Source organism: Schistocerca nitens, chromosome 7 (genome assembly GCF_023898315.1).
Source record: "Schistocerca nitens isolate TAMUIC-IGC-003100 chromosome 7, iqSchNite1.1, whole genome shotgun sequence".
In the NCBI taxonomy this organism is placed as follows: Eukaryota; Metazoa; Arthropoda; class Insecta; order Orthoptera; family Acrididae; genus Schistocerca; species Schistocerca nitens.
Genome location: NC_064620.1, coordinates 386,956,168 through 386,982,824, shown reverse-complemented (window position 1 = coordinate 386,982,824; position 26,657 = coordinate 386,956,168). Strand labels below are relative to the sequence as shown.

At 38.0% G+C, this 26,657-nt stretch overlaps 1 protein-coding gene across 1 annotated transcript in view; it reads right to left on the bottom strand.

Moving 5' to 3' along the window:
* LOC126194994 (protein unc-80 homolog) overlaps nt 1-26,657 on the bottom strand; it is a 1,036,886-nt gene that overhangs the window by 649,056 nt on the left and 361,173 nt on the right. The window contains exons 13-15 of the mRNA XM_049933411.1: nt 23,186-23,380; nt 5,108-5,280; nt 676-863 (exon numbers count right to left, since the gene is read on the bottom strand). Coding sequence (XP_049789368.1) covers nt 676-863; nt 5,108-5,280; nt 23,186-23,380 — 556 coding nt within the window. The remainder of the gene's footprint in view (nt 1-675; nt 864-5,107; nt 5,281-23,185; nt 23,381-26,657) is intronic.

The window sequence follows — 26,657 nt, the reverse complement described above, 5'->3', positions numbered from 1 at the left end:
TCTGCAGCCACTACTTCTTATAGTCTTCCACCCAGATTAGTTGAAATTTTACTAACAATGGCACCTAGTATTGTTGTACTGCCCTACTAGCGTGGGCAACATGGTTTTCCTCTGCTCTCAAGTTTCAATGTGGCTATCTATTAGACCGTTTAGTAACATGATGTCCAGGTCATTTGATATATGTGTGGTTTGACACTGTTCTTCACCTAGACGCTCTGATTACTTTAGACTTTATATCTGCCTTCATACTTTTATCCCCCATTTTTATCCTGTTAAGATTATATATATGGTTTTGTTCCAGTGTATGTTGTTCAATGCTTCTTCCTTTATGTGGTTTGTTACCATTTTTCTGACTAGCTCCCCTATCAGCCAGTGATACGCAATGCTTTGATAGCCTTTAGTGAGTGTTAACTTGCCTTTTTACATATTTTTGAAAAGTTTATTGTAGCATAGAACCAGCCCCTTAACTTGTAATGTTGTAACTTACATCCCAGCTTTTCCTTTTCTTTCAGAAAATATTAGGAAGCCTTAACCAGGTAAAACACATTATTTGTAATTAACATCCATGGGGTCTCCTCACTATGATCTATGGAATGAAAAAATATATAAATAGGTCTGTCCGGACCGATTGTTCATGAGAATGTGGTCTAAAACATATGAAATTAAGATACCTACGTGATCAAACAAGGACTTTGATTCGTCACGACCAATCTTTTCTAACGTTTTTTCAGATTTTGACAACAATTTTGTTTCAACAAATGCTTTCAAATCTGCCATCTTCTTCTTCTTTTTTACTTTTTCACTAGCTCGCCTGACATGAGGACTTTGCTCATCAACTTGTTTCCGACCAAAGTATGGTGATTCTGGAATGTACAATTATACAACCACTAATCAATTTGTTTACCACTCTTAATTTACACATGTGATATATACAACACATATCGATATCACTGACATTAACATTTTTGCAATTCAAACAAAATCAACTATGATTGTTATAGCAAGTTATTGTTGTGATATTCATCTACAATTATAGTTACCAAATAATAAGCAAAAAATATTACATAGAAAAACTATGGTTTTATAAGTAGTAGGTCACTAAACTATGGCACAGGTAACAATAACATCAATAGTTTTGAAATGAGATATTCTCTCATATGGCAAACAAAGGGAAAGAGACAGAAGAAAATCACCCATGGGACTGGGGCCAGGACGACACTACCACAGACAATTAATAGCCAAATTCTAGCATTTAGCAAAATGTTTATAGCTAGCATGTGCAGGTGCGTGCATGCATGTGAGGCTCACTCATATTTTTCTGACTTTCTATACTGGCATACCTGTATCTTGTCCCAACTGACTAAGAAAAGATATGTGAAAAATTTTAGCTTACTCAGACAACTCCAATGATATTCACAGTGACATTAAAATTGAAACTGTCTACTCATGTTGTTTCTTTCAGATAGACTGGGTTTATTTTTTATTTTTATTTTTTTTATTTTTTAACAATCACTTGTAGACATCATTTAATGGGAATTAACATGAGTTTTCATTAATTTAATTAATGTGTAATATTAAGATTTGCTGTTGCTACATTAGTGTGAAAAATCATCAAATGTTCTCTAAGAAAATTATGTTACTTGCTTTTTTTTGGTGTAAATATCTTTAGAGAAACTTATTGGACTTATATCACTATTATTATTTGATGAATTAATTTTGTCATATGTGTATTTTTTATAATGTTATGTGGATGGTTTACTTATTTTGTAACCCATGTAACCCAAGATGAAGTTATCTTGAACAGTTATCTTTCAAAAATTATTTTTCAATTTCTATTTCATACCATTTGTTGTGCTGGTGTGAAGGGTCATCTGTAACATGTTCTTTATAGACAAACAAAATGGCACAAACCTCTTCTGGTAGTCATTACAGAATAAAGAAAACATTTTGATGTTTCTCCAGTACACTACATTTTCAATCAAATCACTAGAGCCCACTATCTTCAAATTGATACCTTTTAAACATTTTCTTCTACATCTGAGAGACACAAAGCTTGTGGTGAAGGAAAGCGCAACATTAGTAATTCAAAAAGTTTCAAATTTTTGGTAAAATTCCTACTAGAAACACTGACTAACTATGATACTTTCAGGTAATTGATGGACAATTATGTTTATTTCACTGGTAGCTCATAAATAGGTGAGAAAAGAGAAAGATAAGAATTTCCTAATGTTTCAATGCCAAAAATTATAGCAAGTCTTCCTGTTTGGTGCAGATTCAAATGGAAAAACATTTTGCCACTCATCAGCTTTTTTCACATTAAAAACAAAGGTTTCACAAACAAAAACAGAAGAAAGCAGTGATGCAGGTAACCTATCACTGTTTCATAAAGATTAGCAACAACTGTTCCAGCAAGGTGACATACTTTGCACAATGTTTGCTCCCATTCTCTCTCAAGTTGTTGATAGGTGCAACATTGGCTATGGAAATGGGGTTTACATATTAACGGCATATTTGAGTGATGATACTGAACACCTGGCAATGAATCTGTATACAAAAATGAGTCTCTCCAAAAGAAGTTTTGTGAATTATCATTAAATACATAATTTTGCACATTTTTCATGAAGTTTTGGAAAATTTAATACAGAATTATGTATAATTAAAGCTTTTGCGGCCTTCATGTATCTCTATACTTTGTTTAGAATAAAACAGGTATAGTGTAGATGTGGAAGGATATGCCACTTTTGAATGGAATTAATCACTGTTTATAATATTAACTATATTTCAATGTTTTTGTGGTTAATTCAACAGTTATCCAATTGAGTACAAATTTTGAACACACTGTTATTTTTGTATGAGAGGAGGTTTAAGTTATATGAGGTACAAAATTTTGCCTTTGTGAGGAATAACTGCATATGTCAATTGTGAAGGGGTTCTTTACCTGAAAGTGTTGCAAGCTGTTAACTCCAAGGTGTCTGGGAACAAGAATTCAGATGTTTTGAACCAGTCACTGAAGTTGGGCATGGTGTACTCAGCTGTGTGGGTAGTCAAATTTCCTCTTGACAACAGTTTTGTGGTGGCAATTATTTGGCACACTGATGATTGGTGGTTTATATATGACATAACTCCTTTCACAAGTGAGCTTGCTATAAAAGACTATGTATGTGTGTGACAGCACTAGCACAGGACATGCTGAGTGGACACACAGGACAAATCTTGCACTTTAATTTTCCACAGGGATACGATCCAGATTGTATGGAGTTAGAAGTAAGTACGCATGAGGATGGATCAAGATATTTCATAGATAGGGTGGGCCACAGAATACCATTTTCAGAATGATGTGGATGATAGAGGGAGTACGTTTTTCATTTTTGGGCCTGATGACAGTCACAGCCCTTGAGAAGGAAGTAGTTAATGTGGTCCAGTTAATGCCATACTGGGTAACAGAGTCTTGCTCATAACTATTGATGCTAACTACTGTACATCAACATCTCACACACTCATGGCTTTACGTCTTCTTATTCACATTCTCTCATCCAACAACTCTCCAGTCACCTTACAGGAATTCCTTACCTCAAATTTGGCCACACCCTCCTTTAATAGCACCCTTCTCAAGAACACAAACCTTTTGGCTGAGGAAAGTGCAGCTAGCCACAACATTCAAGTGGATCCTGACCTAATCATACTCCCTGTAGACAAAGGCTCCACCTCTATCATGATGAACCACAGTGACTGACTTACTGAAGGAGTCCAACAGCTGCCTGACTCTTATGCCTATGAGACCTGTCACTCTGGTTCCATCTGTAACATCCAGCACAACTTCCAGCCACTACTCCTCTTACTAGGTCCAATATAGAACCTCTCCTCCAAATCCATCTTGTTCTACTGGATACTCCACTGTAACTGGTAGCTGTGCACTTACAGAAATAATTTTGGCTCTTTTTGACCAACACCCTCATCTCACTGCCTGCAGCCAAGTGCCCAATATCAAAGGTCTAAAAAAACCCCTTTATCTCGTCTCAACCATCTCCTCCTAATTACTACTTGCATACTTGCCTGTCATTGTTGAAGCTACCTTCTGTACATCAATATCCCACATGCCTTGGCAACCATTACTAGTGACCACCCAACTCTAAATTCACCACCATTTCTTTATGAACTATTACATCTTTATCATTTCCAAGGGATGATATGCAAATAAATCCATAGCATGGCCAGGGCACTCACATGCAACTTTATCTGCTTGTCTATCTATGGGCTATCTAGAAAAAACCTTCCTTGTCGTCCAGTTCCTTCTTCAGTTCATTGGTGATATCTTCATTACGTGGATCCAGAACCATGACACTCTACCCATATTCCTCAAAAACAGAAAGCCCTGGATGGAAATATCAACACTATTATGACAAGGACAGACTGATACTGTACAGATAACAGGTTGGGTTGCAAACAGGCACAATGAAAAGACTGTTACACATATGCTTTCAGCCACAGCCTTCTTCAGGAAAGAAAAGAAAACACATTTTCACATAAGCGACCACACCTCACACATACATGACTGATCTCCCCTGGCCGCTGTGACCAGAACGTGAAGAAGGCTTTGGGTGAAAGCCAGGTGTGCAACAGTCTTTTCACTGTGCCCATCAGCATCTGGATGTGTGACCCTTTTCATAATATCCTCATTCCTCCACAGGCTCAACATTTTCTTCCTATCCTATTACTCAGTCTTCCTCAATCCAGCATGCAACCTTCCTGGATGTTGACTTCCACCACTCTGATAGTCCCACAAGAAGGTCTTGCTTAACTTGTCAATGACCTCTCATCAATTGTACATTGAATGTTAAACCCCAGTCTTCAAACAATGGAACATCTAGGATGAAATAACAACAATATGGAATGGATAGTCAGGCCTTAGCTCCTGGAGACAATGGTAATATGCATTAAGAGTTGCTGTTATGTGAACCTCCCCAAAGTAGGAGATGCAAATGAGTACTCATCTGGGACTTGAATAATTTAACCACTTTCTTCAAATGCTTAAATGCAATTAATTAACAACCTGCACAGTGATTCAATATTTCTACATGATTATTACAATACTAACTTTTTGCCTCACCTGTCAGCAGAGACACATCTTTTATATCAGGAACTTCTATTAAATCTTTTGATTCTCTCTTTTTGAGTTCTGGACTTTGGTACAGAGATACTTCAATTTTGGGTATTGGCAAGGAATTGCTTCTTTTTCTTGGCTGTTGATGAGATGAAGAATCTTCAGCGATTGCTTTCAGTCTGTTGAAATAGAAAATTAGTGGAACTGAGTCAGGTAATATATTTTAACTCTAATGTGTACACTTTTCTTGTGTGCTTTTATATTATTATTGTGCTTCAAAATTTTATATACATGCATCTAAAAGTGTACAAAATTATCATTTTCACACTTACACAAAAATCCCTTGCAGGATATTTTGATTTGCACAACTCAATGAAAATATTTCTTAAACTTGCAATACTAAAAGGCAAGAGAAGAAAAGACAATGAATATTATAATATAAATGGGGACAGGCAAGCACACATTTGTAGATGAATGGTGGATGGTGCAAAGGCACACTTAAAAAGCAAATAAACAACTTTTTGAGCTTTAATTCTTCTTCTTGCTTTAATATAAAAGACACACGAAAAGATCAAATAAACTCACATCCCAGTTTTCACTTTCCTTCCAACTTCAATAAAAACACCACACTTCATCTTCATACATGCATTCATTCATGTGTCATTCATTCATTGTGTTTCAAGATATCATCAAGATGGAAAGGTTTGAGCAATGTGATATGATTCATGGTATACATTAATAGAAAAAGGAATCTTTAAAACCACATTAACAATAAACTATCATTACTCTGCTTAATACTATTTATGCAAGCTAAATGTAATTAAGTAAATCAGCAGAAAAGTTGCTACTTTGTATAAGTCTTCTGTTTATCTGCATCTGATAATGTAATACATACAAGAATACTATTGTATTTTTCAAAGAAAGTAGTTACCTATGGTACTTCTACAACATCAGACACCTATTAACAACATACTACTTCTTTACAGTGAAATAACTATTTGTCATGTAGATAACAGGAATTCTCAGTCACTGAATACAATTAATCAAAGACCTCACAGTTTTGGCTAATGAGGTAAGTTCTCAATTGGTAGGGAATCTAAACTTCTTGATTTGTATCTGAGAGGAACCTGTTGAACCTTTGAACCTGAGTACATGGTTCCCTCTGACTTCTATACATTGAGACAACGTGACATGAAAATTATTTTTATGTGTTCTATTGTTTTGCAAGAGCTATTTTCTGGAAGCTTAAATTGTTTTTGCTTTATTCTTTGAGTGACTTTTTTGTGCACACTGCATTTCTTTCATTCTTTTAATAACAGAGTGGAAGATTTCAGTCTTTTATACTACACATCTCTGAATTATGTGGATTAAAAGGCTGCCACCTTAACCCCACCTACCACACAATACATAAAGAAACACCATCTGTTGAGAAGATGTGTTTGTGTGTGTGTGTGTGTGTGTGTGTGTGTGTGTGTGTGTGTGTGTGTGTTGCCTGTGCGCACACAAATGTGTGTGTGTGTGTTTTTAAATGAGATTAAGCACTACCCACATTCCCTGTAAAAAAAATGGTAGTCAGTGTCAGTTTTTATGTGTAATATAAATCTTGAAATTTTCATTATTATAATATCTACGAGGGACATTCAGAAATGATTTACAATAGTGGGTTTTGTACCTTATTTATTAATTAACTTTAGTCAGTGTTGATGAAATCTCTCCATATTCATTCCACTGATATTACTATACCACTGCCACCAACCTGGCATCCTCATTACTGCATCATAGAGCCACTGTTGGGGATACTATATACTCACTCATAGGTACCTTCCTGAAATTCTTTGTTCTTGTTGAGTCTTTCACCTCACAGCGCATCCATCACGTTATCAAATGAAACATAATCAGATGGACCGAGATTCAGTGAATACAGTGAGTGTGGCACAACAATGAATGCCGGTGATGTCAGCTCTATTGTCATGGCTTTGCTGGCGTGAGGCCACACATTATCAGGGTGGAAGGGCCACTTTCAAATATTTTCTCTGTTTCCTTTCCTAAATCCTGCATCTCAGTCAGTGGTCATCAAACTGAAGACCTCGGGCAGCATGTGTGCCACATTAAGTATCTGTGCAGTCTGCTGTTCTCAGATGTATTTACAGTAATTTGCATTAAGCAATTAACAGCTCAATCCAAAACTGTAAATTAAAGTAAGAGCTTCTTAAGAGTGAAGTTTTCCATCACAGTAACAAACAACAATGCTTACAGAGACATTAATATTGTTGTGGTTGTTGTTGTTGTGGTCTTCAGTCTGAGGACTGGTTTGGGTCAGCTATCCATGCTACTGTATCCTGTGCAAGCATCTTCATCTCCGACTAACTACTGCAATCTACATCCCTCTGAATCTGCTTATTGTATTCCTCTCTTGGCCTTCCTCTATGATTTTTATCTCCAACACTTCCCTCCGATGCTAAATTAGTGGTCCCTTGAGGTCTCAGAAAGTGTTTTACCAACTGATCCCTTCTTCTAGTCAGGTTGTGCACAAATTTCTATTGAGTATCTCCTCATTAGTTACATGATTTACCCATCAATGGTTCATCATTCTTCTGTAGAACCACATTTCAAAAGCTTCTATTCACTTCTTGTGAATAAACTGTTTATCATCAACATTTCACCTGCATACATGGCTACACTTCATACAAACTTTTTCAGAAAAAGACTTCCTGACACTGAAATCTATATTCAATGTTAACAAACTTCTCTTCTTCAGAAACACTTCTCTGTCCATTGCCAGTCTACGTTTTATATCCTGTCTACTTCAGCCACAAACAGTTATTTTGCTACCCAAATAGCAAAACTCATCTACTATTCTGTGTTTCTCATTTCCTACTCTAATTACCCCAGCATCAATTGATTTAATTGTACTACATTCCATTATCCTCATTTTGCTTTTGTTGATCTTCATCTGATATCCTCCTTTCAAGACACTGTCCATTTTGTGCTACTGCTCTTCCAGGTCCCTTGCTGTCTCTGAAAGAATTACAATGTTATTGAAAAACCTCAAAGTTGTTAGTCCTACTCAATTTTTTCTTGCTTTCTCAATACACAGATTGAATAACATGTCAGTAGGTTACAACTTTGTTTCACTCCCTTCCCAACCACTGCTTCCCTTCCATGCCCTTCAACTTTCATACCTGCCATCTGGTTTCTGTATAATTGTAAACAGCCTTTTGCTCCCTGTATTTTACCCCTGCCACCATTAGAATTTGAAAGTGAGTATTCCAGTCAACATTGTCAAAAGTTTCTCTAAGTCTACAAACACAATAAATGTATGTTTGCCTTCCCTCAACCTATCTTCTCTGACAAGTCATGGGGTTAGTGTTGCCTAGCGCATTCATACATTTCTCTGGAATCCAAACTGGTCTCCCCTGAGGTCAACTTCTACCAGCTTTGCCATTCTTCTGTAAAGAATTCACCTTAGTATTTTGCAACCATGACTTATTAAACTGATAGTTCAGTAACTTCCACACCTGTCAACACGTGCCATTTTTGGAATTGGAATTATTATATTCTTCTTGAAGTCTGAGAGTATTTCACCTGTCTCATACATCCTGCTTATCAGATGGAAGAGTTTTGTCCTGGCTAGCTCTCCCAAGGGTATCAGTAGTTTTAACGGAAAGTTCATCTACTCCTGGGGCCTTGTTTTGACTTAAGTTTTTCAGTGCTCTGTCAAATTTTCCATGCAGTATCATATCTCCCATCTCATCTTCATCTACATCCTCTTCCATTTCCATAATATTGTCCTCAAGTTCATGTCTCTTGTATAGACCTTCCATATACTCTATCCACCTTTCTGTTTTCCCTTGTTTGCTTGGGACTGGTTGTCAATCTGAGCTCTTGGTATTCATACAGGTGGTTCTCTTTTCTCCAAAGGTCTATCTAATTTTCCTGTAGGCAGCATCTATCTTTGCCCAAGTGAAATATGCTTCTAAATCCTAACATTTGTTCTCTAGCCATTCCTGGTTAGCCATTTTGCACTTCCTGGCACCCTCATTTTTTAGACATTTGTTTCCCTTTCGCCTGCTTCATTTACTACATTTCTATGTTTTCTTCTTTCATCAATTAAATTTAATGTGTCTTGCATTACCCAAGGACTTCTATTAACCCTCATCTTTTTACCTACTTGATCCTCTGCTAGCTTCACTATTTCATCTCTCAAAGCTCACCATTATTCTTATAATGTATTCCTTGCCACTGTTCTTGTCAATCATGCCCTAATGCTCCCTCTGAAACTCTCTACAATCTCTGGTTCTTTCAGTTTATCCAGGTCCCATCTCCTTAAATTCCTACCTTTTTGCAGTTTCTTCAGTTGTAATCTACAGTTCATAACCAATAAATTGTGGTCAGAGTCCACATCCGCCCCTTAATAATTAATCTGTAATCTTCCAGTATCTACAAGTCTCTTCCACATACACAATCTTCTTTCATGATTCTTAAACTGCTACCTACGATAAAATTAGGCTCTGTGCAAAATTCTATCAGGAGGCTTCCTCTTCCATTCCTTTCTCCCAGTTCATATAAGCCTATTATCTATCACTAAATTTTTTTACTTTCTTTTATCTCATCAATCATTTCTCCAATCTCTTCATCATCTGCATAGCTAGTTGGCATATAAACTTGTACTATTGTGAAGGGTGTGGTCTTCATGTTCTATCTTGGCTATAATAATGTGTTCACTATGCTGTTCGTAGTAGCTTATCCGTGTTCCTATTTTTTTGTTCATCATTAAAGCTACTCCCGCATTATCTCTATTTGGTTTGTATTCATAAAACTATACTCACCTGACATGAAAGCCTGTTCCTACTGCCACCAAACTTCACTAACTAACTTTAATCTATTCACTACCCTTCTTACATTTTCTAACTTAACTGCTCAATTAAGGGATCTGACATTCCACGCTAGAATCTATAGAACGTCAGTTCCGTTTCTCCTGATAATGACATCGTCAAGAGTAGTCTCTGCCCAGATATCTGAGTGGGAATTATTTTACGTATGGAATATTTTACCCAGGAGGATACTGTCATCATTTAACCATCCAGCAGAACTGCATGCCCTCAGAAAAAATTAAGGATGCAGTTTCCTCTTGCTTTCAGCCGTTCACAATACCAGCAGAGCAAGACTGTTTTGGTTGAAGTTGAAAGGTCAGATCAGTCAATTGTCCAGACTGTTGCCCCTGCAACTACTGAAAAGACTGCTGCCTGTCTTTAGGAACCAAACTTTTATCTGAGCTCTCAACAGATCTCCATTGTGATTGCACGTATGGTATGGTTATCTGTATCGCTGAGGCACACAAGCCTCCCCAGCAATGGCAGGATCATGGTTCATAGGGGCATTAATTGTAAAATGTGCTAAATTTTAATTGACACTGGTGAATTTAGTCATGAGCTAAGATGGCCACTTACCTCAGGGGCAGAGAAATTAGTAGCATGGCCACTACTGGGTTAGAGTGTAATAGAACATTTGTCATGCCAAAAAAAAAGACATGCATAATTTTATAATTAAGTTACGTAATTCTTATAAAAAAGGGACAATTAAGGTTATGAACCCAAGAAAGACATTTAATATTACACAGAATTATAGTGCATTATGTGCCACACCAATTATGGAACTATTTTAGTATATAGGGGAATATGCATCAAACTTTATAAAGTACAGAAAGTGTGAACTGTTTTTTGTTGACTATTGACCAATAAATACAAAGTGTTTTAAAAGGTGAGACTTTGTCATTGAACATACCATTCTCCGATAGTTAAGGCAGAATAGAAAACTGCCCATACAGCTGCATTCAAAATGGACTGATTACCAACAAGACCTTGCATATGGTTTGTCATTGCAAACAGAAATGTTCCACCAACACAGTTGTTAGTTTATAGATTAACTTTATGCTTTCCAATTTCAATAATCAGCCGTACAAAGAATGAGCTATGTAGCACACCTGTAGTCCCTAACTGGCCATTACCTTTCTGCTGAATCTATTTCAAATTTTAGATTGATCAAGTAGACTGTAGTTTACAGATTAACTTTATGCTTTCCAATTTCAGTAATCAGCCGTACAAAGAATGAGCTATATAGCACACCTGTAGTCCCTAACTGGCCATTACCTTTCTGCTGAATCTATTTCAAATTTTAGATTGATCAAGAAGACTGTAGCTGCAGCGTCGTGGAGCATCAAGGGATTAACGATACTGGATTATTCGTTTTAAGATCTATGAGATCTTCAGCAGTGTATCATACAGGCATACTAAGATAGCACCTGCTATTGAATATCATTCTGTGTGGAATAAACATACCACATTCTATGAATTACTAGATAAACTTTTATATGGGTGAGAATTTTTATGATCAGCAACATTTTCTATTCAAGCCAGATAATGGGTTTTTTCCCTGAGCTCTAAATGTATTTAATAATTTTCGCTGAGATCTGGAACTCACTCAGAGGCTAAGCTAGGCCATAAATGCTGATAGCTGATTGACTCCTCTAGTTATGAGTGATTTCCAGCACAGCAGTTATGTGTTCTAGTCAGGTACAGATATCTTTACAGTTCAAATTGATGAATGCTCATAGATATTTGAAAGAGGCATTTCAATTTCTTCCAGAACTGACACTACATGGGCATGCACAATGTATACTGATCAGCAGCCATGATATAAACCGCACAACTCATTTATATATAATTATAATTGTTGTTGTTGGGGTCTTCAGTCCTGAGGCTGGTTTGATGCAGCTCTCCATGCTACTCTACCTTGTGAAAGCTTCTTCATCTCCCAGTAACTACTGCAACCTACATCTTTCTGAATCTGCTTAGTGTATTCATCTCTTGGTCTGTTATTAATCATTCAATCACACATACAACACAATACTCTGTCAGGCAATTATCTCAAATAGACAACAGTTGACACAAAGTGTTCCGAATGGTGCCAATTCTTAACGAACAGTACTTGTGGGTTGGTGGCCAACTTATTGTGCCCTCACAATAGCGACCCTATTAGGGCGCTCATAACATACTAATTTACGTGTGTTACGGATTAATAATAATATTGACGCACAGGCAGCCCAAGGTGCTGCCTCCCCCCACAATGTCAGTACTGGTTCTCCAGCATAAAAGAAGATCTGCTATTGACAGTTGTTCCTTTTTGAAGCCAGTCCATTAGCTTATGCCACAAGTGCCCTAAAGACAGAGATCAACTGCTTGCCTGCAGATGGAGGAGTATGAAATTTCTTAGGCCAGAGACTCCCAGGATGTTTCCGCTGCATGGACTGGACTTTCTTCTCAATGGAGACATCACAGATTGTCACCAGTCACTAGTTTCTCCAAAAAAAATCTTGACCTTCATTCTTCATTTCCAATAGTTGATGATATCGTCATTAATAATTGAGTTAAGGGTTGGGCGCCCAAGGCATGTCTGCTATTCCATATAATCAAACATTATGTGCACATCAGCCATAACCAACTGAGACACAATCTCAACGTTCATTGGAGACCACAATGTCAATGGATGACCAGTACTCACATTCCTGCATGCAGACTCCCTTCCAATAGCCAACCCAATGATCAGGTTGCAAACACTTTCTTGCACAGGAGCTTCTTGAAAATACACCACAGTTAAACATTTATGAATAACAGTTGTTCCTAGACCTTCCTTTCACAAAAACCATGTAGTCCATCTTCGTCCAATCACCTCCCATCTTATCCATAGCTTTCTCTACTTAACAACAAAGAAGTGCTGTCCTTTCATTGTACACTCTGTTCACAACTGCCATCTAGTTTCTTCTCATGTACTAGAATCAGCTCATCTCCTGTGAGAGGACATGAACGTAGTTCAGGTGATACTTGGAAAGCAATAGAATTGTAAATCATTTCCAAATGCCTCTCATACATGAAAAAAGTTATTTACATGCACAGAAATAAATTGAAATTAAAATAGATGAACCAGGACAGACTTTTTAATTGTATCTTGTTATTGATTATTCTTAATTCCATGCACATTACATGTCTCAGGTCATGCCTGCAGATGAACTGTGAGGCAAAAGCTCCTGCTTCAAACTGATGCCTAAAAAACAACTGTTAACTGTCAAAAGAATCAAAAAGTATTTGTTTAAACTACATATTGTATGAGTTTTCATATATAGCTAACTGGAGTTATCAAGTCAGTTGTATTTTTTTACTGTGTTCAGGAGAGATGTCTATCTGTTAATGAAAATAAATCTGAAATGATAGTAATAAAACACAAAGAAAATTGTTGTGATGCAATTATTCTTTATACATATAAAAGGATTCTGATGGTCACACACAATTGGAGGAGGTCCAAGACCTCTCACTGAAAGAGTCTGCTGAGTAATTAACGAAAAAGTGAATGAAACTTGTTTGTCCTCAAATCAAAAATGGAATATGATGTAAGTAGTGAAATCATTTACCTGATAATCTTAACTCAGTATGTTGAGCAAACGAGGAGAACTGTGTGATCAGATAATGTGAATAATGGCTACGACATATTCCCATACAATATTACGCACAGATGCATCTGACTAGTGGAAGTAGGTTACTGTTCTTCTCTGCCACTGTGTGTCTCGTGGTGCTTACAGGCATTTGAATTTTTAGTGTAGGCATCACATGAATGTCTCACTCAGTATCAATTTGTGGTAAAGAAGTATATAACAATACAAGTCAGCTTCAGCGCAAGTATGGCTACAACAATACAAGTCAGCTTCAGCATAGGCATGGCTACAACGATGCAAGTCAGCTTCAGCACGGGCATAGCCACAACAAAGTCACCTACTTCCTGCCATTTTTAGTGCAGCTCTGCCCATAATAGTGGTCAGCATTTAAATTTATCTCCACAGGACAGAACAGAAGGTGGTTCAGAATCTTCTTGCTATTATGGTGCCAGGTCCATATTTTGGGGGCCACTATGCAACTGAGAATGCAATTAATTTTGATTTGGCACAAAACTGTCGTGAACACTACATACGATCACCGCAAGAAGCAATTTTAGTTACACCATTTACTTTGTGCTAAAACAAGCAAATAGATAGATGGAGAGAGAGAAAAGTGCAGCCAGACAGATACATCAGTCTTCATACTGTTACCATTACACTAAACTGAAATAAGGCTTTTGTGACAGGAAGAGACTTTACTGCTCTAATAAATCAATTACGTATTTTAGCCACAAGGGACAAAGTAAACAAATAAGTTAAAGGGAGCTTTGAATGAAGCAAAAGAACATAGTATGATAAGTATTACGAGTTCACTGAATAAACTATACAGTGGAACATTGATTTCACATTCTCTGACTTTATATTTTCCACAATTGTACTACATTAATTCATAGCCCCAGTGAAAAACCAATAAGATCAATGCTAAATATTCCCCAATTTTACATTCGATTTTACATTTCTTTCTAATAAGGTTTTCCTCCATTCTAATTTCCTACTCACTGTCTTAGTTGACTTCATTCCGTTTCCTTCCTATTGACACTGGATGTGACTGAACAAGTTATAAGTGGCTCATAAGACAGATAGTTCACACCACAGGTGGTGGTGGAATTAAGGGAATATTTTAAGCCATTGTGGAGAGGGAAGATGTGAGAGAGAAAATGCTGACATAATCCTCAACTGGTGTTGCAAACATGAATTACAACATTTAGCTGCACCGCACAATTGTGATACAACTGCAAAGTGTTCCGGACTGAGCCACCAAGTGACAAAGCGGCCCATCCACCACCTTTTGTTTTGTCATTTTTAACTCAGTCTCATCTTTTGCATGTACTTCCAACATGCTATATTCAGCAAAAATATCAATTGTAAACCTTTTAATTTCAAACACAGAGTCTCGAAGAATATGCTTGGTCATAATCGAGGAGATGTTGCCCATTTTTGGCCAGTGAACACTTATTGGCTGGAGACTAGTTAACTCACCCAACAGCCAGTGCAGCCACCACACTACACTAATACACATAACATGAGCTCGCCTATTATATGTTTGGAGAGGGAGAGTCGCCCTCCAATGAAGGGAGTGCAGGCAGGGGTGAAAGCATTTTGTGAAGTGCTGAAAATATACTTCTTGTGCAGATGATGTGCCATGATAGAATGTCACACAGCAATAGAACAAAGGTCTTGCAAAAACACATTTCAAAGACTTTCATGCTCAAATTTGACATAGTACAGTTGCAACAACGACATACACTACTTAAGTACATACATACTTTGCACCACACACAGTAGATCATAAAGATTGGTAGTAGTGATAGAGGGCATGAAGCAAACCTTTAGCACCTGAGCTTTCTTTCAAATTTTCACTTTACACAGTGTACAGAAATTCACAGAGCGGACTTCTAATAAGCTTGTATGTTAACTGGGGAAGTAAATTCATTTTTTCACATATCTGTTTCTCTCATCGAGCCTAAAATAACGCTTTTAAGGGGGTGAGCTTAGGAAGTGCATCTTCTAGCAAAAGAAATGGTGACAAAGTTTGTCATCAAGCAGATTTCCAGATTTATGCTTATGTTTAACCATTTAGCTTCTGTGATGCTTTTGGTTTAATTCAACATGTTCAGCAATTTGTGCTTTTTTCTGGGTGAGCACAAAAGATGATCTCTCAAAAACGCATGTTTTGAATGTATGCAGCAAGTTGGGAAATAGCTTGGTTACCTTGTATCTAGATACCAATTTCAATTTTTTGATGAATTTTTACTTGCTGTTACACATCTGAAATTTTTTAAGAACTGATGATATTCATTACTACAAATTATTGTATAAACATTGTATTGTATATTTAATTTCCTTATGCAGATTTTATACAAAGTATTGGAGAGGATTGCAATTTTTGATCATATATGCCAATTACATGTGTTTTTGCTCATATTTTGGGGGGGTTTCAAAATTTTCCTCAATTCCGTATTTTCCTCAATCCTGCGTTTCTTAAGTCTGGACTGCACAAAAACAAAACATAGAAGTTTCACTGTAATATCAACTGAATAAGCCTGACATAAGCAAGTGACAGAAAAACTGTTAATGAGTAAGCACGGAAGGTACATGGACACGCAGTGCAAAACATTAATTTGAGCAGTCTTAAAGGAGAACAGTGTAAGGTAAGTGAAATAATGTCCATGTAGTGTGTGTCTTGAGGGATCGATATTACCAAGTGTCTAGCCTAGAACTGCTGACAGGTTACCTCTCTAATGGCTTCAAGGATCAACAAAATTTTTTTTTTCAGTACAACATATAATTATTATCCAAATTTAAAATGCTGTCATAATATACTCAATAACAGGTATAAACTAATGTTAAATGCTTAAGACAGAAAGACAAGTATTACAGTTAGAAACTGTGTATATCTCTTGAGGCAGCGAAACTCACATCACATCAATCACCCAGACTATATTTACCCACTATTTGAAAGCAAGAACATATAGTAACTTCCAACAAATTTTACATATAACTTCAAACTTTTACAAAACTTTTTCTCACTGACACACCTGACAAAATGATGAATGCAGAAATGTTCATCACTTATTAATTTTTGCTGTTCATGCATTAAAACTCAGTTTTAATGTATTACTTATTTACAATCAACCATACACAAAACAGTTTGCAGACATTATCCATGTATGAGGTCTGTTCTAAAAATTTTGGGATTTTGTTCATAAAATTTTTCTACGTTTATCTTTTGCTTACTGTACATGGTATCCTTCAAAATACTCTCCTCCACAACACCATTCCCACTTCCAGAAGCAGTCTTGGTATGCCTCTTGCTGGATCGTGTGAAGTGCTGTCTGCAGTTTTCTTTTATCTTCTCTATCGATGCAAATGTTCATCCTTTCCATGGGGTTTTCTATGTCGGAAATAAAAAAAGTCCACAGAGGCCAGGTCTGGAGAGCACGGGGCACAATGATTTCGTTTTTTTGTACAATAGTCACGCACCAACATGGATGAATGTATGTATGGGTGCATTATGAGATGCAAGAGCCATGAACTGTTCTGCCACATTTCAGGCTGTTTCCTTCTCACATTTTCTCAGAAGCATCACAATACGTCCAGATAGTACCATTGATTAACAGTTGGTCCCTGTGGCACAAATTCAAGATTAGCTAATCCTTCAAAGTCAAAGGAAACTATCAGCATGGCTTTGACATTTGATCTGACCTGCCAAGCTTTTTCTGATCTTGACTCATGAGCCATAGGACAAACTTGGTGGCCATGATATGCAGTCCAAAATGCTGTGTAAGGATTTCATGACATGATCCAACTGAAATGTTAGATGTTTCTGCAATCTTCAATTGGCGCACACAATTTCATTGATACTCCTGACAAGAGCTGTGTCAGTAGACAATGAAGGGTGTCCAGGATGAGGGTCCTCTTTAACTTCAATTTGACCATTTTTAAATTATATAAGAATCATCCATGACACAGAGTAAGGCTTAAGCACCCATCACCATAGGCTTCCTGCATAATTTGGTATGTCTCTATTCTGACTACCTCTCATCGTGCCGTGAAATGAGTAATGGTCCTGCCCACGATCCTTCCCACCCCTCCCACAATGGTATTCTGCAATCCACCGAACCTACACAATATACTTGTCCATCCCTACACAACTCCTGCTCCCAACCCCCTACCTCATGTCTCATATCCCTGTGGTAGACCTAGTCATGTGACCTACAAGCTAAGGTGCAACAACTGTGCTGCATTATATATGGGCATGACATGAAACAAGCTGTCTGTCCACCTGAATGGCTATTGACAATATGTGGCCAAGAAACAAGTGGACCATCCTGTTGCAGAACATGCTGCCCAACATGACATCCTTCATTTCAATGACCTAGATGCAAGACCTGTCCCATACAACCTCCCACCACCACCTACTCCAGTCCAGTGACAAACATCATCAAAGGCAGGGCTACCTGTGAAACCAGAGGTTAAGAAATTCTGGGAAGTTAATAGGGGATGATTTGGGGGCAATGGAGGTGGATCACAGTTGGATGGAAGAGTGAACTGAGTCAGTCAGGGTTCAACATTGGTCTTAGGTTTAATCTGATTGGTAGGGTTGGTGCCATATGGATCCTTCCCACCAACACCATTTATGTGTGTGTGTGTGTGTGTGTGTGTCTGTCATCTGTTTTCGACGGCCTTGCTGGTAACATCAAATTCACTACTTTAAATCTTAACTTAATCTTATCATTTATTATAAGAAAGTTTATTTTTCCTTTTCAATCGTCTATTTCGTGCGAATGAGACTTAATTTAAACTGTGGGTTTTTCATGTAAAATAAGTTCCAAACATGTCTTATGTAAGTATCAAAAAATATCAGTCTTGTGCAGAAAAGAGTAAAAAAGCATTTAGGTGCACTTCGATCATACATTCTTTCAGAATTTAGAATTTTTTCAGAACATATTATGAATATCCAAAAGTGTTTGGTACAGGTACTATATATGTTACTGAATATTTTTCAACATAATCACAGTTGTGGAGAAAAGAACTTTAACAAGTCCATCATGATTGAATTGGAGGGGGAGAGGGGGGGGGGGGTTGGGGGAAAGGTGAGGCTTTCGAAAGGACTGATATTTCTATGGGGCTAAGGCTTCTGAAGGAAAGGTTCATGACTGTATTTTGGTTCTGTTTAGGTTCTATATTCTGTGTGATGCTGGGAGGGCATTTTGGAGTGTGGAGTAAATGTAGTAGGACTGCAATACAGGGTTTGTCAGCTATGAGGGGACATGAGGTAGGTTTGGAGGTTGTAGAGATGGTGGACAGTGGTACTCCAAGGTGGGAGTAAGAAGTGAGCAGGGTGGAGAGTTTTTTGAGATGGTGTTTTGAATGTTGCTCTAGTTGTTGGAGGGCAAGCGTTTCAACGTGTGTAATGGGTTCGAGGAATTTGGTATTGCATAGCAGGAGAATTTTGCGGATGGAGAGAAGGTACTGCATGGCATCATACTAAGCCAAACTATTCATGGACCATGTAGAGGAATGCTTCCAAAAACACAGAATTCTAAATGCCTCACCTGGTTCAAATTCACTGATGACATTTTTGTGATCTGGATCAAGGGGGAGGACACCCTATCCACATTCCTCCAGAACCTTAACAGCTTCACTCCCATTTCCTTCACCTCATCCCACTCAGTCCAACAAGCCACTTTCCTAGATGTTGACCTCCACCTTAAAGATGCCACATCAGTACCTCTGTCCATATCAAACCTACTAACCTCCAGCAACACCCCCACTTCAACAGCTGCCACCCGTTCCATACCAAGAAGTCCCTTCCATGCAGCCTAGCCACCTGTGGTTAATGCATCTGCAGTGACAGCCTGTCTAAATATAACGAGGGCCTCACTGAAGCCTTCACAGCCTGTAACTATCCTCATAATCTTGTGTAAGAACAAATCTCCCGTGCCTTACCTTTCCAGTTTTCCACCACCTCCCAAAGTATCACTGTCCAGCCACAGAGGAATGTTCCCCTTGTAACACAGTACCACCAGAGACTGGAGAAACTGAATTACATTCTCTGCCAGGATTTCGACTACATCTCGTTGTGCCCTGAAATAAGGAATGTCCTGCCCACTATCCTTTGCATCCCTCCCACAGTGATATTCTGCCATCCAGTGAACCTACACAAAACACTTGTCCATCCCTACACAGCCCTTGCTCCCAATTCCTTACCTCATGGCTCATAGCCCTGTAATAGACCTAGAGGCAAGACCTGTCCCATACATCCTCCCACCACCACCAACTCCAGTCCAGTCACAAACGTCACCTATCCCATCAAAGAAAAAGCTACCTGTGAAACCACTCATGTGATCTACAAGTTAAGCAGCACTAACTGTTGCATTCTATGTGGGCATGACAACCAACAAGCTGTCTGACCACATGAATGGCCACTGACAAACTGTGGCCAAGAAACAAGTGGTCCCCCTCTGTTGCACAGCACGCTGCTTAATGTGATATCCTTCATTTCAATAACTGCTTCACATGCTGTGCCATGTGGAACCTTCCCACCAACACCAGCTTTTCTGAACTGCGCAGATGTGAACTTTCCCTGCAATATATCCTATGTTCCCACAACCCTCCTGGCCTCAACCTTCATAAGCCAGTGTCCTCACCTGTCCAGCCCTTTCACTGTTCCCATTCCAGCACTACACAGCTCTCATCCAACCATTGCACCCAGTCTTTTTACTTCACTACTTTTCCGCTATCCACTACCCCCTCCCCCTCCCCCCTACTCTTCCCTGCCCTCAGTCTAACCTCCCGAATGCACATAGCTGCTCTACCATCTCTCCACCTTGTCCCTGTGTGTTCCCCTACAGCACTTCACTGCCCCCTACCCCTACTCACCTCCTGTTCCAGCCTCCTCCTCAACGCCACCCAGTCGTCAGTCCCACCATGTACTGGTGCTGCTGCTCACAATGTGGCTTCAGTTGCCAAAAACTGCATTCATATGTGTGTAAGTTGTGTGTGTGTGTTTGTTTGTTTGTTTGTTTGTTTGTTTGTGTGTGTGTGTGTGTGTGTGTGTGTGTGTGTGAGTCACCTGTTTTTGACGATGGCCTTGCTGGCCAAAAACTTATTTGTGACAGTCTTTTTGTTGTGCCCACCTGCAATTCAGCATCTCCACTATTGGTGAGTGGCAACATTCCTTCCATAACATTACTACATTCTATCCTGGATTTTCCATTGTTTGATTAAGGTTTTTCTTACTATTTCAAAGCAATGGATTGAAACTTTGAAACACTTTTTTAGTGTAATACGGACACACATAGCATGTCCTGGAAGCATACCCTATGAGCAGGTAGTGAGTGCCACAGTCCAGAACAAACTACGACTCATTCATAAATAGGAAATCACATTCGCTGAGCCTCGTGGTGCCTTGTATGAGGGTAATGTGTCTGGGGCTTGCAGCTAGTCAGCAATAAACAATCTGTTGGGGGAAGTAACACCCAGAGGACTCTGTGAGGGATCTAAAGGACAAGTTCTATGTTGGTTGGTTCTTTCATGGAGGCTGTCCCGGAAGTACCTAACAAAGAAAACACACAAATCTTGGGAAACACATTTTTATTTCTCCACAGTCTCATTTTAGCTTGATACATTTTGCTGAGCAATGTTTTGTGGCTCAATACCCAATTTATAGTGAGAACCATCACGATTCCCAAAACAGCCATCAACTGCAAATCCTTTACTACCAAGCCACTGCTTCAAGTTTTGAAACAGCAAACAATCAGACAGGGCTAAAGCTAGTAAACAGAGTCATGGATGTGTGAGTTGGTGCACTGTCATGATGAAATACAATCAGGAGCTTGTGGTGCTGTCGTTAGTGTTGCTGACTCACAATCATGGTGCCCTGGGTTTGATTCCCACCCAGGTCAGGGATTTACTCTGCTCAGGACTGGATGTGTGGGTGTTTTGTCCACATCATCAATGAATAAGTTGCTGAAGTGGTGTCAAATAAAAAGACATGCACCAGGCAGCAGAATTCACCAGAAGGGGACTCCTGGTCAAATACGCCAGATGCACATTTCACATGATGAAACACTACTTTCTTTTTCTCTAAATGTGGCTATTTTTGCTTGATTTCAACACTCAATTACTGCCATAAGTTTGCATAATAATTATCAATGATTGTTTTTCATTTCTGACGATAATCAATGAAAATTACGCCACATGCATCCCAGAAAACTGACACTGTGGCCTCACCTGCAGATTGAATGGTCTTTGCTTTCTATGGAGCCAGTTATCCCGTTCCAATATACTATCTTCACTGTTCCTTCATCTCATATGTGAAATGATGGACCCATGTTTCATCCATGGTTTGAATCATACACAAAAACTCAGCTTTGCTGCAGTGAAACATCGCCAAACACTTGACCAAAACAACCTCATGTTTCTGTTCTTGTTTCATTGTGAGTAAATGTACACTCATCGTGCACGCGGATTTCTCAGGTCCAAATTTTCAGTCAGTATGTTAAGTACAGCACTTTCTGAAATGCCTACGATGTCTGCTAGCTTACACACTTTTAATTGCCAATCACCCAGTACCATTTTGTGGAATTTCTTCACAATTTCTGTCATAGTCACCTCAATGGTTAACCACTGTGGTATTCATCTTCACAGCTCATACAACCCTGCTTAAACTCTGCCTTCTGATATTTTATTGTTGAAAACAAAGGAGGGATCTCCACCACAGTAGAATCTCACTCAGTTGGACCAAGACCTTTCAAATGAAAGTACTGTATAACACAACAATGACTAGTTTTATGTAAGTTCACAAATTTTCTGATGGTGTTCACTACAGATGGCTGCCAACCAAATACAGTACTAAACAACATAGCATCATCAATGTTCAAACTTAAGCTTCCTATGGTTGGTACTTTCTACCACTGTCACTGGTTTAAAACACCAACTGCTAGATATTTGTCAGGTCAGATATTTATGGGACAGCCCTCATAGGTTGCTGAGTTACAGCATGTGGTCAACTTGGCATTTTCTCCAAAGTCATAAAATAATGCTATGGGCGTCACTCAACTCCCTACAACAAAGCAAAGAATGAGTGCGACAATGATATAGCCACACATAACACCTTGTTCGTTGCAAATCAAATACTGTTGGTCAAATGCACACAAAACATTCAGTCAGAACCATTATACTCAAGATCTCTATGCACAGTAACCATTGCAGATACATCCGGTAGGGCACAGTGGCATGACATGAATTTCTCTGTGTTGCTACACCACAGTTTTTTTCTGCATGGTATCACCACTTCACTATGTTTTTCTGTGTATCTCAATCATCAATTCACTTATGGATAAGTGTAGTACAAAGAGTATTACTGGGGGATACTCATGCCGAAAATGCTCATTTATTTTCTAAGAGTTTACAGTCATGCATTATAATTAGTTCTTGTTTTTCATTCTCTTCTCTTTTCAGCATTAACATTATGGTTCTGTTGACATTTAGTTTCAGCTTGCACAGTCCTGAAGCTTCAGAATAAATTATACTGAAGTAAAAGAAGCAATAAGCTGCTCTCTACATATAGTACCAGTCTCTATGTGACTAACCTGTGATAGTAGAACTGCAAAGCCCAGTAGACACCCTCTTCCTGCCATTGGGATATGAACAAGCAACGCAAGACAGATACATCAAGAAAAGTTGCTGCACACAAGTCAGCAGGTCCGTTCATAATACTCGCAGCAGCAGGACCAGGTTTAGGATAGCTTCTCCCACTTCCCAAGGACTCTCTGTCAGTGGATGAACTGGAAAAGAATTGTTATTTACAAACATAATGATCACACCAAAACAGTTGTAATATGTTAATTTTACAGACCAATTTCCACTTCCTGTTCCACTTCCCATATACATGACTACTTAGTGTGATTTTGTATAAAGTTGGAAGTTTATTTCACATTCATTAATGGGAAGATAGATATCAGTACATGTTGAATTTTTTGCCTGTATGTACATTGTCTATAGCATAATTACTTTTACAGTCAGTGGCATTTTTGTCAGGTTTGTTGCTTGATCCTACAATCAACATGACATAATATTTCATAGGTCCTGCTGGGTGCCAGATGCTGCTGCTGAGTGTTACTGGACCAGAGAGAATGCCCCTACATATGTCACATAACTTACAAGTTGCTTGTATCAGAAGCTATCAGCACTGCCCCTGAAGCAATGTGAACATGCAGTACCACCACTAGGGACTTCTTTTAACATCCAATGCTTAAGTAAAACATTGATGTTACTGGACATGTAAATGACAACTGTCGTGGAAATTCTACACTGATATGAAGTGTGAACTGTGTGATCAAAGACACTGAGAAATCCAAGTGACTCAATCATAAAATCTGTCAAGCCTTTCAGAATACATATTTTCTCCACCCAGGAGATGTGGAGTGAGAACTCATTACCAGATATAGTATGCACCTAACTGGGAAGGCAAACACTTTCATTTGGGTGTAAAAACATAGAAAGGTTAAGGCTAGCATACTGAATACAGCAATGGCTGTTTCAACCTGCCACTGCAAATGAATGCAGAAGAAAAAGCCCCCAGCAGTGTCCAATAAGGTGGATAGATGGAAAACAGCAACCCTCATCACCTGACTGACTTTTTATTAGAAAGCAGAACAAAAAGGAAGCATATGTGTTAAACAGAGTCAGGACCTTAATTAAGATAAATTATGCTTCAGAAATAACTAAAAGTTATGGAAGTATGCTCAAGAAAAAAGCCACCTATCAAACAGAGAACACAGGGATCTAAGTGATGGTAATATAACAGACCTTAACTACTTATTAAGCTGGAAACAGAGGATGAAGTGCATAACTTTTATGGAATATGTGATTATTATTTACATATAACTTTTTCCAATCAAGCAACATAAATAAAATAAGCCAGAATCAAAAGTTGGATTATAACTGGTATAAAAATCTCCAGTGCAAAGAAAAGATTTCTGCATTCATATAAAAAACACAATTCTATATCATTAGAAATGAAAAAAAATATCAAAGAGTCAGTAACATCTACCACAAAGTTATTAAAGATGCAGAAAAAGGTTGATGATGAATACAGCTGAGAAAAAAGGACATGGGTTACATGGATCATCAGGTCTGAAACACATAGAAAGACACAGTGGAAAAATTATTACCTGAAATCGGAAAACAGACAAGCATCTGATATCGTCTTGGTGGCTAATATTTTTAACAAGTGCTACACCAAAATAGAAAATTAATCTTACCTGATATGAGTTTCAGACTCTTAACATGCTCCACACTGAAAACTACAAAATCCCCAGACGGTCTACTTTTCCTAAAACAGATGATGTATGATGAGCACGTATTGGCAGTGAGCCCATTACAGAAACTTTCACGTGGTTTTGATGATAATGAAGATTGTGTTGTAAACCAAACAGGACAATGGATTGGGAACCTCTGCAGCATATTATTAATCACTCCTTTTCCACAGGTGTGTTTCCAAATCTTTTAAAGGTCAGAAAGATCATCCCCTTACACAAGAAGTATGACACAGACAACGTTAAGAAATACAGGCCTGTAGCTCAGATTAGTGGCTTCTCAATGAGATCTGAGAAGTTCTCTTAAAACAGGCTGCTAGAGTTTATAATGAAGATTTGACTCATCACTACAGTTTCAGACAATTTAGATCCACAACCACAACAGTTTATGAATGCCTGTATTCTAGACTAAAAGCTATAGATAAAAAGAATATGGTAACTGGAATATGTTTGGATCCATCCTAAGTGTTTTACATTATAGATCTTACTATTCTACAAAATAAGTTGCAAAGAAAGGGAATTATATGAGTGTATTAGATCATATCTTAACTAACCGGCAATAGAAAGTTGTTATTAAAAAAGATAAAATCATTGGAAACGTTTTAAGAACAACAACATTCTCATTACAAAAATTATAATTAAATATGGTGTGCTGCAAGATTCGACATAATGTCCAATTTCTTTATCCTGTACAAAACTGATCTGAGTGACACAGTTTATGCCAAAGGGAAGACACTACTTAAAGATGACACCAGCATTTTGACTACAAGATCAGACCAAAAATACCTTCAATCATTAGCACGCACATCACAGATGGAGCTAGCACACTGATTTGAGAAGATAAACTTATAATAAATGCTAAAAAGTAGTGGCTATGACCTTTCATATGTCCCACTAAAAGCAATAAAATGACCACACTAAAAATATCTAACAAAAGTTGATGATGTGAAATTCACAGCAATATATCTGAAGAGTGATCCAAAATGGAAAACAGATATTCAAGTTCTTACAGTTAACCTGTTGTACATTACGGATACTAAACACATGCTGTAACAGGGAAACAGTAGTACAGGCGTATCACAAACTTTTCCAATTGGCAATCAGACGTGGAATAATATTCTGGAGAATGCATCCTGTCTTTGAATCACATTGAAAACACAAAAAAATGATTCATCAGAACCAAATGCAACATAATGAGATCCTGTTTTCCATATACTATAGATACTGAACCTCCCATGCCTGTATATATATGAAACAAAAGTCTTTGCAAGAGAATACTTAAGAACCTCCAACGCATATCAGCAAAACAGCTCTGTGCACAATCATGGAACAAGAAACTACAGTAACATTCATGTCTCCCATATCACAACACTGATCCTTCAGAAAAGTGTCCTTCATAGTGGAATACAATTATATAATCATCGTCCTAATAAAATTATGCTGATAAAGAAAAAGCTAAAGTCATTTCTGATGGATCACTTTTTCTACTCTGTAAGGGAATTCCTCAGCAAATGAAATAGAATTTTATAATGTAAAATTAACAAACATACCAGGTGGTTGTAATTAGAGTAGAGCTACTCACAGAGGTCTACTGTGGGCTGTAATTATCTTACAGCTGTGAAACTTGGTAGATATTCTAATGTGTTACTGCAGAATCAATTTATGCTGGATAAAGTTAGCTTCAATTTTGGCCACCAGGTGCAAATCTGGCACTGTGTATGCAAGAAAGACATATATAAATGTT